This window comes from Carassius carassius, chromosome 21 (assembly GCF_963082965.1).
Source record: "Carassius carassius chromosome 21, fCarCar2.1, whole genome shotgun sequence".
In the NCBI taxonomy this organism is placed as follows: Eukaryota; Metazoa; Chordata; class Actinopteri; order Cypriniformes; family Cyprinidae; genus Carassius; species Carassius carassius.
In genome coordinates, this window is record NC_081775.1 from 8,788,302 (window position 1) to 8,802,990 (window position 14,689).

The window sequence follows — 14,689 nt, forward strand, 5'->3', positions numbered from 1 at the left end:
ATCGTCCCTTAAAATATTCAGATGCATTGCACCAATGAGAATTTGGTGGGAAAATGTGTCCTGAAAATATCTCTGGATCAAAAAAAAAAAAGATAAAAAAAAAAACTGCAGCTAAGTGTATCATGACCTCCCTGTTTCTTAGTAGATTTGGTCTGATCTCTGATGTTGTTAAACAGATATATTAACTCTGAACTCTGATTTCCATCCTCTTTCAGATTTCTCGGCACGGAATAAGAAGCCGTGTGCGCAGTACCTCCCTCAGGAGAAGATGATTGACAGCCCGGCCTCGTCTCACGGCAGCATGCTGGACTCTCCAGCCACGCCCTCAGTGGCCCTGGCCTCGCCCGCTGCTCCCGCCCCCACTCACTCGGAGCAGGCCCAGCCGCTGTCACTCACCACCAAACCCGACCGCCACCATCACTTCCCTCTGCTCTCTAAACCCTCCTCCTCCTCATCCTCATCATCCTCCTCCTCCTCCCAGCCAACCAGCGCCTCAGGCAGACAGTCAACTCCACCTCTTCTGTCTCGGCCACTCCCCTTGGCTTCCTTGCACGCCTCTCTTTTGTCTCCACCCTCCCCGTTCCACCAGGCCGCTCTTCACTCCCATCATGCTTTGTTCCAGTCCCAGCCACTCTCTTTGGTAACCAAATCAGCTGACTGACTCTTCAAAAGCAATTCTCTCTTAATGTCTTTTACATAATGCTGTATATTGCTTTTTACCTTTTGGAGAAATAGATGTCAGGTTAACTTTTTTGATAAGTGAAAAGGAAATAAATATAATTGGTCAATATTTGATCATCTGCTTTTCTGTGTCTGGATAAAACAATGTATTTTTTGTAATGTCTACTTTGGAACTGGTTTCTTATCTGATGCATTTATTCAGTAAACTTGTATAAAGAATACATGTATTAAAAACTACTTTTGAAAGACAAGAAGGAACAAAAAAACTTTCAGCTTGCCTGTAATTAATGGTAGTTTTGGAGTTTGATTCATAGTACTGACAATTTATTAGACCTCTTTGCAATGACCCCTCTACCCCAGTTTTGAAGTGTGTTAACTTGATAAATAAAACTTGCAAATTGTTTCTAAAAATGGATTTAATTGTATTCTTGGGGTCAAGTTTATTAATTCATTGGATGTCTTCCTTTTCATCTGCTCGCCATGACATTTTTAATAAAAAAAATATCAAAAATGATATTTTAATTATATTATGGTAAAAACCATAATATTGTGAAATATTATTACAATTTAAAATAACTGTTTTCTATTGAAATATATTTTAAAATGTAATTTATTTCTGTGATCAAAGCTGAATTTTCAGCATCATTCATTACTCCATCCAGTCTTCAGTGTCACATGATCCTTCAGGATTTGATTCTCAGGAAACATTTCTTATAATCCATCAGTCTTGAAACTGTTGTGTTGCCTAATATTTTTGCGAAAACTGCAATATATCTTTTTACGTCTTTTTCAGGATTCTTTGATTAATAGAAAATTAAAAACTGCAGCTTTTATCTTTTGTAAGGTTATAAATCTCTTGACATATAATTGTATTAGCTTGACAATTTTATTTTCATGTCTTCTCACCCTATTAATTTTTTTTTGTAATGGGGGGAAATCAGACAGTAACAACTGCATGCAAAATGTGAGAGACTGCTGAATATTATGTTTTGGTAATTAAACTGTTCGTTTAAAACACAACTAGCTGAATATCAGTTCATGGTCAATTATTAGACTACAACATATGTTTAAATATGGATCCAGTCCAAAGGAGATCAAGCCTTTCCAAATAAACAGGCCAGTGACCATTTAGATATGTTACGACTTTTTAGTTTATAAGATTAATAAAAGTGCATCTAATATATCAGACAAAATTAAAAAAAAATGTTATTAGTTCTAATAGTGTTGCACAAATGATAGTCTGCCGTATTCGTGGGAAACGCCACAATGTTAGGCTACCTCAAAATGCAGGGATTTTGTAATGCTCCTCTAAAAACAACATCTACAGCACACAATGATCGCATAATCATCTTGAGAACCTCTGCTGATAAAAGAGGAATTGGAGTTAAATCTTTAATAGGTGGAATTTAGGCAAACCGCACTGGAAAATAAACAGATGAGTCAGAGCAACAAAAATTTCTGCCAAAAATAAACACGGGTTTAAAAAAAAACGAAAGAAATAGACATCTGTTCCTTCCTGGAATGCAAAGGACCAAAACAACGACAAAAGCAGGTCAAACTCTGGCTTCTCTCTTTCTCTCGCGCCTCCGCTGCTGCGCGGTAATTAAGTGCGCGGGAACAGGACGGAGCTCCAGGGAGCTCATTAGGCTTTTCAATTAGTGAAAAATACACAAGGTAGAGTCCTCGGCTTTTTAGGGACTCTAGAAACGGGCAGAGATGCCAAGAACAGTCCCTTTCACTTTCCCCTCATCTGAAACAGGGCGGGGGTGACACCCCTGACAGACCTGGTGCTCCTGAGGGGTATCCTCATCACACTTCAGTCTTAAAATCCAAGGAAGATGCTCAGAAAATCTGCATCTCAACAAACGCGAGGCCTCAGAGTAAGTCGGGGTGAAATTAGACCCGCTGATGCTCAATTACGCTACATTTAAGCTCAAAATTGAGCTTGCTTACGACGCACATTACACCAATCGTGTACATTATATATTTTCAGTTCAAAATAGAAAAATGAGATTAACATTAATTTGCATTTCAGTCATCTTTCAACGCTTTTCTCGTAAAACGGTTGTCCAAATAACGTCAACTGTAACGTCACTCCGGAATTCTATATTTCCATACTGTAATATTTTAGTCACATTGTAGTGGTTATAAACACAGCTCAGTGGCTTCCTAGCCTACTATTAGTCCTCCTATGCAAACTGTACCATCTTTGTTCAGTTTTATCACTAGTAAACAGTGTTGGGAAGGTTACTTTGGAAATGTAATAGGTTACAGATTACAAGTTACCCTGTTTAAAATGTAATAGTAGTGTAACTTTTTCAATTACTTTATTAAAGTAATGTAACTAATTACTTTTGAGTACTTTTTGATTACTTTTCTAAATTTGTGAAAATTAAAGAATAATAAATAAAAGCATATACATCAACTTAAATACAGTTATCTAATAAGCATGTGACGTATTCTGTGTAATAAACTCCTGAAACATTGGTGTTTTTTTTAAACTGCTGTCTCTTTGTATATGATGATAGTTTTCTCAAAATAAGTAAAATGCACATGAAGTGACACAGAGCAGTTCTAGAAATTATGTTTATGTGCTCGTGTACTCCTATATTGAGGCAGCAGAGGTTGAAAACACTGCGAGCTTCAGTAGGCCTATGTGTAGTAAATGAAACCATGTCTTTGGCATTAATTTACAGGAGGGGCGGACTGGGAAAAAAAATCAGACTGGAAAATTCAAACTCATACAAACAAATTCATGGAAAAAACAATTTTTTGTGTGGACCTGACATAAAAAAGGTTTAAATCTTTAATTTGGGGACATGCAAAATAATTAAAAGTTCTCTCCTGAACTGCACCTTCACTTCCATTTTTCTCTTCAGTTTCTTTATTTTGCCCTGTTATGCATCTCTCTCATGACTTTAATACTCAAGATTGAACAAAACTATACTTTACAATACAATACTCTATAATACTACAATATCTTTATAGAAAAATCCTAATACTGTACACGAGTCATGTTTTTCCCTTACAAAAGTTAAACATGCTTTTATTAGCCTATATAAAAGTAAAATAACCTTGTTTTTTTTTGTTTTTTGTTTTTTGCAAATGGATTTGTATTTATTAAAAAAAAAATACATTTGTAAAATAATTTTATTATATTATATATTTATTATATATTTAATTTTATAGTAATATATTAAAACGTTAATTTTCGTAAGGGTTGTGTTGTTGTCTGTCATAGCTCCCCCTAAACCTATAAAAAAAATCTGATCTGTTTTTCAGCTAAATTACTACTGTAACATTACAACTGATAATAATGATGTCCTTTATATAGTATTTTGAGTGATGACTGATGAGCAACGTGCTGCTGCTTGATTAATTAAATAAAAAAACAAAGACAAAAAAGCATCTTTACAGATGAAACTGACCTGAAACCCTGAACAGGAGTTCTGCTTCTCTGCTCCAGCTGTCCACTCTCTCTCTCTCTCTCTCTCTCTCTCTCTCTCTCTCTCTCTCTCTCTCTCTCTCTCTCTCTCTCTCTCTCTCTCTCTCTCTCTCTCGCATTGATTACTCTGAGCCTGATCCAAACCGTTTGGCGGAGGCGCGGAGAGCGCGCGAGTCATGACTAACACTTCATGATTTATTAGAGATTTAATTATCAAATGGCGGATTTGCAAATAATCGCTTTAGTACATTCGGCAGGCAATTATACAATAACAATATTAAAATAGCGGGCCAAATCGGCTGCCAGGCCACCGGGAATTGTCCCGCTTCTCCCGGTGTCCAGTTCGCGCCTGATTTCCACAGACACACAGAATGTGCAAGTCATATATTGCATTTTTGGGGCTTAATATTCACAGACACTAGTCCATGTCATGTTTTGATTCAAGTGTACTGACCTACTTTCGATTTAGTCATCCAAAATGTGTCATATTCCGTCCGCGTTAGGCATTCCGTTTTTATGACTGGATTCTACGAACCAGACTGTATTTCCGCATCCCGGAAATTATTAGGGCGGTATGTCTCAGAATAGTCAGCGCAATTTGGGAAAGAAATCAGTTAAATCTGTATGTGGATGTGTGTAAATATTCAAATGTAATCCCCTTTGTAATCGTTAAAGATTTCATAAGTAACTGTAATTTAATTACTCATTTTTTCTTAGTAACTGTAACTAATTACAGTTACAATAATTTTGTAATTAAATTACGTAACGCCGTTACATGTAACTAGTTACTCCCCAACACTGCTAGTAAAATATAAAATATTCCAAGCAGGGAGAAATCAACCCAAAGCAGCACAAAACTGGGGACTTGGCAACCCGGTAAACAGTCTGTTTACTTTGATTTGATTGATCATCTTAAACATGATCTCATCTTCAATTTTGAGATTGCATCCTGCAATTCCTTTTTTTTTTGCCACAAAATTAAGTTGAATTATATTGTGAGTTGATGCAATACAAGTTCACATCTCGCAATTTTAACGTTTCCCTCTGAACTCTGACTTCATATCTCACAAATCAGACTCTTTTTTTTTCTAAGTTAACATCTTCCAATTCTTTTCTCGCCCCCCACCCCCTTACCTCATATTTTGGTCTTTTTATTCTTAGAATTCTGAGAGAAAAAAGAAAAAAAAACAGAAGTTTTGAGAAGTTTACTTCTCACAATTCTATTTTTTGCAATTGAGATACATACACATGTAATGCATCTCACAATTCTGACTTTTTTTTTCTCAAAGAGTTTATAGCATCTTTCCACCACAGAATAAAATACAAGATAATTGCGAATTCCTACTTTTTTTTAATCTAACAATTGTGGTTTTGTTTCTCATAATTGTGCGATAAAAGGTTGAGTTTTCCAGACTTGCAGCACCTTAATATTATGTAGTTATCATTTTGAGCATATAAACCTTGGGGGGAAAAGGAGACCTCAATGGCAGGTACACCCATGCTCCCATGAACATATCTGTGTGTGTTCACTGGATGAATAATATTGAGCTGCAATAATGTGCCACAACAAGAATCAGACTCACTCAATCCAGAGCTGCCTCACACTGCCAGCAACAGCCAATCAAGTCACGTGTGAGGAAACCACACACATCATTATCACTAATTGCTTAATGATGTCTTACAGTGTGTGCTGGTTCCCATATGATTCAACTATGAGCGGTTTTAACAGCATACGGTTGCACTGCCCCCTCTGTCAGATGTATCGTGTGACACGCTGTGTGCGCGTGCGCGCGTGTGTGTGTGTGTGCTCGAGCATGCAGATAGACAGGTTGACACACGTTGAGTGCTCATTTCCCTCTCTGCCCTCAGGTGAGGTACAGACCTGTCAGTCACACGCACACATATGCACACAAAAGCTTATATTTTATTTTGCTTGGCAGTCATTAGAGAAGCGAGAAATATGGCTTGCATCATCCCAGGCCCTGCGATGCTCTCTGGGGCCCCGTGTCTCTGTGTGTACCCTTAGCTCTAGACCCATCAACCAAATTAAAGGTAATGAGTTGTCAGACAACAGAGAAAGCCTGGCTCCTTAAGGCTATAGGACTCTGATGCGCTGGCCTATTCTCCATACGCCCCCCGACACACACACACACACACGCGCGCGCGCGCTACACGACCCACAGCAAGCCGGGCTGAGTGACTTTAATATGACTGGCCTGTTAGAGAGATTGGCTGGAGAAAGATATCTGTGATTATTCTCCCAAGCTTGTTTTCTCCAAGTCAATTCTTGGAAAAGTGCTTGTTAACTCTTCCAGTTGCAGGCACAGCACAATTTTGTGTTTACCTGATGAGTTCAGACATTCTTTAATTGTGTTGCACTGCGTTGCATTAGCATTTTATTCTAAAATATCTTCTACTCTATCTTGAATAGGGCCTACAGCTTGCTAGTATTTTAAGCAGCAATGGTACTTGTGGTTTTTATACTTTAACTGCACATTTTATATTTTATTGCACTAATAATTGGTATATATTTATATAATAAATAAATTATACTTATATTATGAAATTATAATTAAATAAATCTGTTTAATTCTGAAGTTAAATAATTGATTCTAAAGTGTTGAAAAATGTAATCTCTAAAATAATGTATTAAAAAGATTCTAATTTAAATAGATGTATTATAATATATTCGTTTAAATCTAAAATTCGATTTAATTTAAATAATAGATAACTATAATTAAATAAATAGATTTGATTATGAAATAAAAACAATATTCTAGTTTAGAAATGTAAAACCAAATATTGAAATAAAATATAATTCAAATAGATTTATACAATTTTATATATATGCAGGTAATCAGAGCCTTACTGATATTTAATATTAGAAAATATAATATTCAGTTAATATGGAGTAGCATTCAAATGTATTGGGTTGGTAATATAAATATAATTTTATAAATTTATAAATATATGTATATATATTTTAATTTATTCTTATGATGCAAAACTTCATTTTCATTGCTCCAGTCTTCAGTGTCACATGACCCCTCAGAAATCATTCTAATATGCTTATCTGCTGCTCAAGAAAGATTTATTATTATCATCAATGTTGAAAACACACTATTTCTTTGTAAACAATTATACTTTTTTTTGTTTCAAGATTATTTGATGAATAGAAAGGTTAAAAGTACTTACCCCAAAGTTTTGGATGATAGTGCACAATTTCTATTGCCTAATGTTTGATGCTATGATTGTTGTTGTTGTTGCTGTTGTTAACATTTAACCCCTCACACACCCTTGTTCTTACTTTGAACTCTCTTTAATAATCAGATGCGGCTGGCGCGAGACAGCAGGAGACCTTCCCCTTTAACTGTGTGTATTGAACAAAGAACCCTCTCTCATAAGAGACATCTGTCTGCTCCTCACAAGGTCAGAATTAATACATGTTAATTCAGCTCATTAGAGCGCACTGGCCCCTGGCCAAGCGTCTGCCGGTGGGCCCAGCTTTGATCTTGAATTCGTGCCAGGTTCGGCTTTTGATGTGTCTGAATCACTTGACATTGTGTTTACATTCCTCTACTCCGACAATCAATATTAAGACGAAAGAATACATAAATCAGCTTGAGAATCTCTCGAGTGCAAGGCCAAATGAATAGACCGGCGGCCTGATTGTCAGCCTCTGAACGAGGAGGAGCAACGTCATCATTTTCAGACTGCTGATCAACAGAACGGTCGATTCATATGTGGTTTTTGCTGATGTATGAATCAGAGATGGGATTTGCAATTGATGAAAACGGTTGGAACTGAATACCGAAGATGAATAAGACTTCATGTTCTGCGAGGGAGTTTATCAATAAACCTGAACTGACTGAATGCTTTGATGATTCATTAAAACGGTGCACAGGAAGAGCAATGTCAAGTTCATGCCGAGTTTATATCTGTGACTGTCTTTAGACAGATTCGAGCTCATTCAGTGATCACGTGTATGCTGCACACTTGTTGCTGATTTTACTTTACCACTCATTTAAAAATACATAAATATAATAACAAATTACTTTGCATATATACCTTTAAGCTGAAGCTTTAAGCTCATGAGAAACATAAATCCAGTCGTGTGTGTTCAAACATTTGACTGGTGTGTATGAACTCTGTGTGTAATAAGAATCCACAGCAAATATCAATATAACTGGGTTTCAGATTTTCACACAAGGCCTGTCTAATGTTGATGTGTTAACACACACAAAAATCAATCAGTCAATATAATACAATATTTTATAACACTGCTTTAGAACAATACATTACAGTGAAAAGAATTTACAAATAAATCTGAATCACTGTCATTGTGGGATAATGTTATAGTGTTTATTAATATTTAGAATTAGTTTTAGTTTTTAAGAAATTTAGTAATTTTGTCTTTTTCATTTTTTTTTAAATATGCCTGTTTATTTTTCTTATTATTTACATATATTTATTTTTTCTGCTTCAATTATTTTAGTACATCAAGTTAAACTACATAAAAAATAGCTGAAATAGAATAAGTTCAAGGTTTTAATTCTAATTTCTGAATTTAGTCAAACAAACAAATTTGCAAGATTTTTTTTTGTAATATGGTTTTGGTATTAGCTTATTAGTTAATAATAACCCTGCTCTGGACTGAACTGAAAATGTTTCTCTTTGGGTTATTGCACAAAAGATTATATTTTAATAATTTGGCTTTAATACAACCTAGTGACCACATAAATATGCATTATGATATATCCTTACAAATAATGTAAAAACAAATCTGTAAAATAACAGAAAATTTATTTATATACATTTATATACATTTATTTTACAAACATTTCCATTAACTTTAAAACACAACGCAATGCGGTAAAAGTCAAAATACAGGCAAAATACCTGTAAAAAATGTTTTTCAAATTAATGCAGAACATTGTACCGTATTTTTTACAGATTTTTAAAAATATATAATTTAATTTGTAATGATAATAATAATTAATTTAGTCTCTTTATTATCAAATATAAGGATTTTTAGAAATGAAAATATTCAGCTGCCTTTATCATGTTGAAAGGGGGTTTCTCATAAGTGGAAAATCATATTTGGGGCTCCTTGACCTTAAAATCCTTTCCATAAGTTGTTCCACCTGTAGGAAACGCCAAAGTCTTGTTCCATGTTCAGTGATGGACACTTACAGTATGTGCGGTCCTGTTAACATATTCATTGATTGTTTGATCAACACTCTCATTACTTCTGGCAGCGTCTCTGCTGGCTCCTTGTGAAGACAGGTTTCACCTGGCCGCGTGCCCAAAACCACCTCTTAATGTTTTATTGACGACCATTTGACCTTAAAGAAGGAAACGCAGATGAGGAATTAGAGCGATGGTTTTCAGTACTAAATGTCAGGCCTATTATTAGGCCTGGTGGAGTATCTGAGGCTGCAGGGGTTTTGTCTCCAGCTGAGGAGTAAAACAATGATTAACATTAACATGATTTGCATGTTGTGCAAGATCTTTGGCCGCTGTAACAAATTATTCATGGCAGTCGTTAAGGTCATACATGATAATAAAGATTAGGCCAATCGTTTCGCTGTAGAACATATTTACATTGGAAAGATAATCTCTCACACGTGATCTGACATAAAACAAAGGCCTTTTTATTTCATGGGAGCCAGTTTTGCCAAAAAAAAGAAGTCATTTTCTCACCCTCAAGTTGTAACAAACCCGTATGACTTTCAGTGTGGAGCACAAAAGAAAATGTCAGGCAGAATGTTCATGCTGCGCTTTCCCACATAACGAAAGCAAAACATGACAAATCTGCTCAATCTTTGTGTTCCACAGAAGGCAGAGAGACATGCGGGTTTGAGACAGCATGAGGGGGAGCAACCCAGTCAGAGGACTTGGAGAAACATAAAGCATTGAGTTTTGTTATTAAAATTAAAGAGGACATCTGCTGTGGAAGAGACACTAGAAAGCATTGTAAATCTGCTGGACCATTCTGCTTTCTCAGATTTGGTCGTCTTCAGGAACACGTTCAAGCCATATTTGTGAGTCTGGCGTGAGTCCGGCCCTCGATCTGCTCATTCTAGATTCAGAGTCTGTTCTGTTCTCCTGGAGCACGAGCTCCAGTCCGTCTCTGGAGAGTCCCGTCGATGCATGCTCTGAGTTCTGAGATGAACTTCAATCAGTCTTAAAAACATCTCACGATTCGATGACGATTCATTAAAATTAACTGACAGATCACATTCATAGTTCTTGATGCATTTGAAGTTTAGTACAGCCTTAATGAAAGGGGTTTATTCTTAAGAGACAGGGAAAGAGAAAAAGGGGAGAGCTGCATTGGGAAAAAAAGCTGAATTGGTGGTGTAATTTAGACAGAATTACACAAATGATCCAGTGAACGAAAGTCTTTTGACAAATTCATGGACTAACACTGCCCTCTACAGTCCAGAGTCTACTTCCACCTCGTTTCACAACAATATTTATTAATATTAAATATATATATATATATATATATATATATATATATATATATATATATATATATATATATATATATATATATATATATATATATATTATTATTTATACATAATTATTAAATAGTTATTTTGATAGAATTAATAATTTCATTATTTTAAATATTTATTTAAATTTGACATTTATTTTACAATTTTATTGATTATATTGTATTAGATAATTTTGACTGACATTATGTTCATCTAGCATACATTTATAAATGGTTAGAGAGTTGGACTTGTAACCTGAAGGTTGCAGGTTGGAGTCTCCGTGCTTTAAACATGTAATCCCTACTATATAGAATATTTCTTTTCTCTATTTCTATTAATTAGTTAATGTGGCATGTTCAGTAATAAGGCTATAAAAAATGTCCATCACTATTATTTTCTGAATACTTTATAAATAAATGTCTGAATGCTTTTCACTGTCAGTCTCACGCTCGAAAAAAATAATATATATATAGCGATTTTAGTTTTGGAGGGCAGTCAAAAATAGTTAATTTAAATGGTTTTGATGACTCTATAGATCAGGGGTTGGCAACCTACGGCACGCGTGCCAACAGTGGCACGCAGAGGGATAATCGCTGGCACGCAAGCAATAAGGAAAACTGTATAATGACGTACAGTTTGATGTAATAACTTCTCATAGTCACACAGCCTGTTAGGAGCTACAAATACTATTAAAGTGTGAGAATTAACTTGCATGGATGCACGTGCAAACACTGCACATACTAGGTGCTTCAGATCAAAGCCTCGGTCTAACAGCACTCGTCAATGTCAAAATGACTGAGATGGCCAATCAGATCAAAGTAGGCGGGGTTTACTGTTCACAGAAGCAGAGCGCGAAGCGTCAGTTTAACGTTAAAGAGAGTGAGGTAAGATGAAGCTGCAAATCAATTAACATTAGTCAACTTTTAATAATACGTTTTACCATAGAAATGTTAAATGACCTAAAGCTATATCCAGTGATGAAAAATTTTCTGAAATATGGCCATTTTGAGAGAAAGAAAGTGGGGGGGGGGGGGTAAATTGTCTCTCTCTCTCTGCAGACAATGAAGCGATTTTGCCCCTTTGTTGTTGAGAAATATAATGTAGCGATTCAGTATCGATTAATAAAAGTAGCGTGACAACACTCTGAATGCTACTTTTTGCACAGCACGATCTCAGATCTCTGTGTGCGAGTGGTGTGTGTTGTGTGTGTGTGTGTGTGTCTGTGTGTGCACGTTCATCAATTAAAGCAGTGCATTAACGTTGATTAAACGTTAAAAAAACGTTTTTTTTTAATCGTATAATAAAAAATGGTGTATGTACCGTTTAAATACAGAATTATATCGGGTGTGTGTGTGTGGGGGGGGGGGCTGTGTTGGCACAGTGGTTAACCATAAAAATAAAAAATGGCATGTCATGCCGAAAAGGTTGCTGATCCCTGCTATAGACCAACAAAGCTTCCTAGTTTTTTCCTCATCATGGCCCATAAAATGATAATGCATTAAATATAAAGAAATTTAAATTGGAATGCAATTTTCTAAAAGTATCATTATCAATCTTGTATTTGGAAATTTTGAATTTAGTTGTCATGGATTAAATCAGGCTTAAAAGGCATTCTCAATCTCAATGCAATTCTGAATGGCAACTAAATGTGTAACTGGATGATTCTATAACTGGAGATACATTAGGCATCGCAGAAAGTTAAGAAAAAAACTTTCCACTAACAGATTTTTTTTCAGTATCTTATTGGAAACAAAAAGAATTGTGTTTTGGGGACTGAAAACGCATATTTTTGAAAATGGTTGTCAAAAATGTGCTACATCATACAAAGTGGTCTCCAGAGTGTTTGACATGTGCCTCATTCCACTGTCACCACCAAGAGATTCACCTGAAGACCCCGGGACACATGGAAGCAGGGCTGGGCTTAAAACTGATGCTGTTTTTCTGATGTTAACTGTAACATCGATTCAGAGACGGTCGGATCCAAATGCAGTAGTTTATTAAAGAGAATGGTCAGACAGGCAGAATTCAGGTAACATCGTCAAGTGTGTCAAGGGATATCCAGAATCAATAACAATAACAAGCAAAGGGCAGGGCAGGCAGCAGAGAAATTACAGTTGGTATAAACAATCCAAAGTCAAATATTGAAGGAACAAACAGTTTATATAGCACCCCACACCGCTTCTTTGGGGTGGGGTGGGGGCTATGTCACGATCATCAACTGGAATGTCCATGAATTCCTATAGAGGGCACTCCAGTTGATGATCGTGACATAACCCCCACCCCACCCCAATGAAGCGGCTTCCAGCCCGCCGTGGGCCTAATGGGGAACAGGAGCCCGCCGTGGGCTTAACTCGGGAACAGGAGCCCGCCGAGGTGGAGCAGGTGGAGCTGGAGTCCACCAGGGCAGAGCAGAGGACCACCACAGCCGAGCAGATGAGACTGAAGCCCACCAGGGTGGAGCAGAAGACCACCACAATGGAGTCGATGGCACAGGAGAGCAAGTCTGGTTAGGTGGGACTGGAACAGATAACATACGCAGATTAATGGTGGCCTCTGTGTGCATGACAAGGCAGGTAGAAAGTTCATAGACACCTCCGAAGGTTCTGCAGCAGTTGCCGCCACCTCTGGAGGTTCCACAGTGGTAGCGGTCTCCTTGAGAGCAACACAACAGGCTGAGAGAACATTGCTGGGTGCAACAGACAGGATGTGATGAGGCTCTGGATGATCTGTTGTGGTATGATGAAGCTCTGGAAGATCTGTTGAGACATGATGAAGTTCTGGAAGATCAGTAAGGATTTGACTGGGCTCATAAAGATCGACGGTGACTTGACCTTGTTCACGGAGATCGACGGGGACCTGACCTGACTCTGGACAGTCAACTATGGCTGCCATTTCATGTTGGGGCAATGGGCTGGCGGCCATCTTGTGCAGTGGTGCTGGGCTGGCGGCCATCTTGTGCAGTGGCGCTGGTGGATCAAGCTCCGCTGCCATCTGCGCTTGACAATGTTGCCCCCTCCCCAGAAAATTCTTTGGGGTTTCAACACTGTCGTCTGCCTCACCCACATTGAACGGAGAGCCACACAATAAAAGAGCATAGTCCATGATGTCCCTCAATCTGCCATTTAAATTCTCCTCCAGGTAACATTGATTTAATTGGGTCATTGAGTCTGAAACGAAACAAGTCCTTAAACAAAATTTCGTCATATAGATGAACCCAATACACCAACTCTCAGAACTGCTGAACCTAGTCCTCAATAGATCGATCTCCTTGACAAAGACGTAATAGCTGATCCATGGTTGTGCTGGATATACTCCTTAAGGCTGCTGGATCCTGGTTTGGCGAAGTCTTTTGTTGGTCAGACAGGCAGAATTCAGGTAACAGCGTCAGGTGTGTCAAGGGATTTCCATAATCAATAACAATAACAGGCAAAGGTCGGGGCAGGCAGCAGAGAATCACAGTCGGTATAAACAATCCAAAGTCAAACACGGAAGGAACAAAAACTAGGAAACCGCTCGGAAAGACAGAACTAAACAAGACTTCGCTCTATAGGAGAGTCCAAACACAGTTTATATAGGGGAGTGCTAATGGGGAACACCTTGTGGTTATTAGCCCTAAGCACAGGATTATGGGAAATGGAGTTGGGAATTGAAATACAAAATGCCAGAGTCCTGAGTGGAGTGCCCTCTATAGGAGTTCCTAGGCACTCCAGCTGATGATCGTGACATAAGCTATGTTGTAAATATTCATAAAAAGTACTTTCAGTAAAGCAAGAACAATCTTTCTACAGCATTTATTAAGTTTGTTAATTTCAACATTTACTAATGCATTATTCAAATCAAAAGTTGTGCTTGTTAACATTAGTTAAAGCACAGTGAATTAGCATGAAAACTAACAATGGATAACTGTATTTTCAATAACTAACATTAACACAGATTAATAAATACAGTAATAAATGTACTGTTCATTATTTGTTCATGTTAATTAATAAATTAAGTAACATTAACTAATGGTCCATTATTCTAAAGTGTTACCGAAATTTAATGTTCCCAATTTGTA

At 37.0% G+C, this 14,689-nt stretch overlaps 1 protein-coding gene and 1 long non-coding RNA gene across 2 annotated transcripts in view; both read left to right on the plus strand.

Moving 5' to 3' along the window:
* The window catches only part of tcf7l1b (transcription factor 7 like 1b), a 63,899-nt gene extending 62,807 nt beyond the window's left edge, over positions 1-1,092 (plus strand). Inside the window, exon 12 of the mRNA XM_059503185.1 lies at positions 216-1,092. Coding sequence (XP_059359168.1) covers positions 216-661 — 446 coding nt within the window. The 3' untranslated portion in view covers positions 662-1,092. The remainder of the gene's footprint in view (positions 1-215) is intronic.
* Positions 1,093-1,995: 903 nt separating this feature from the next.
* On the plus strand, positions 1,996-10,302 carry LOC132097096 (uncharacterized). The gene is made up of 3 exons (XR_009422662.1): positions 1,996-2,561; positions 7,457-7,555; positions 9,965-10,302. It is a non-coding gene; the product is annotated as an uncharacterized LOC132097096 (long non-coding RNA).
* The last annotated feature ends 4,387 nt before the right edge of the window (positions 10,303-14,689 follow it).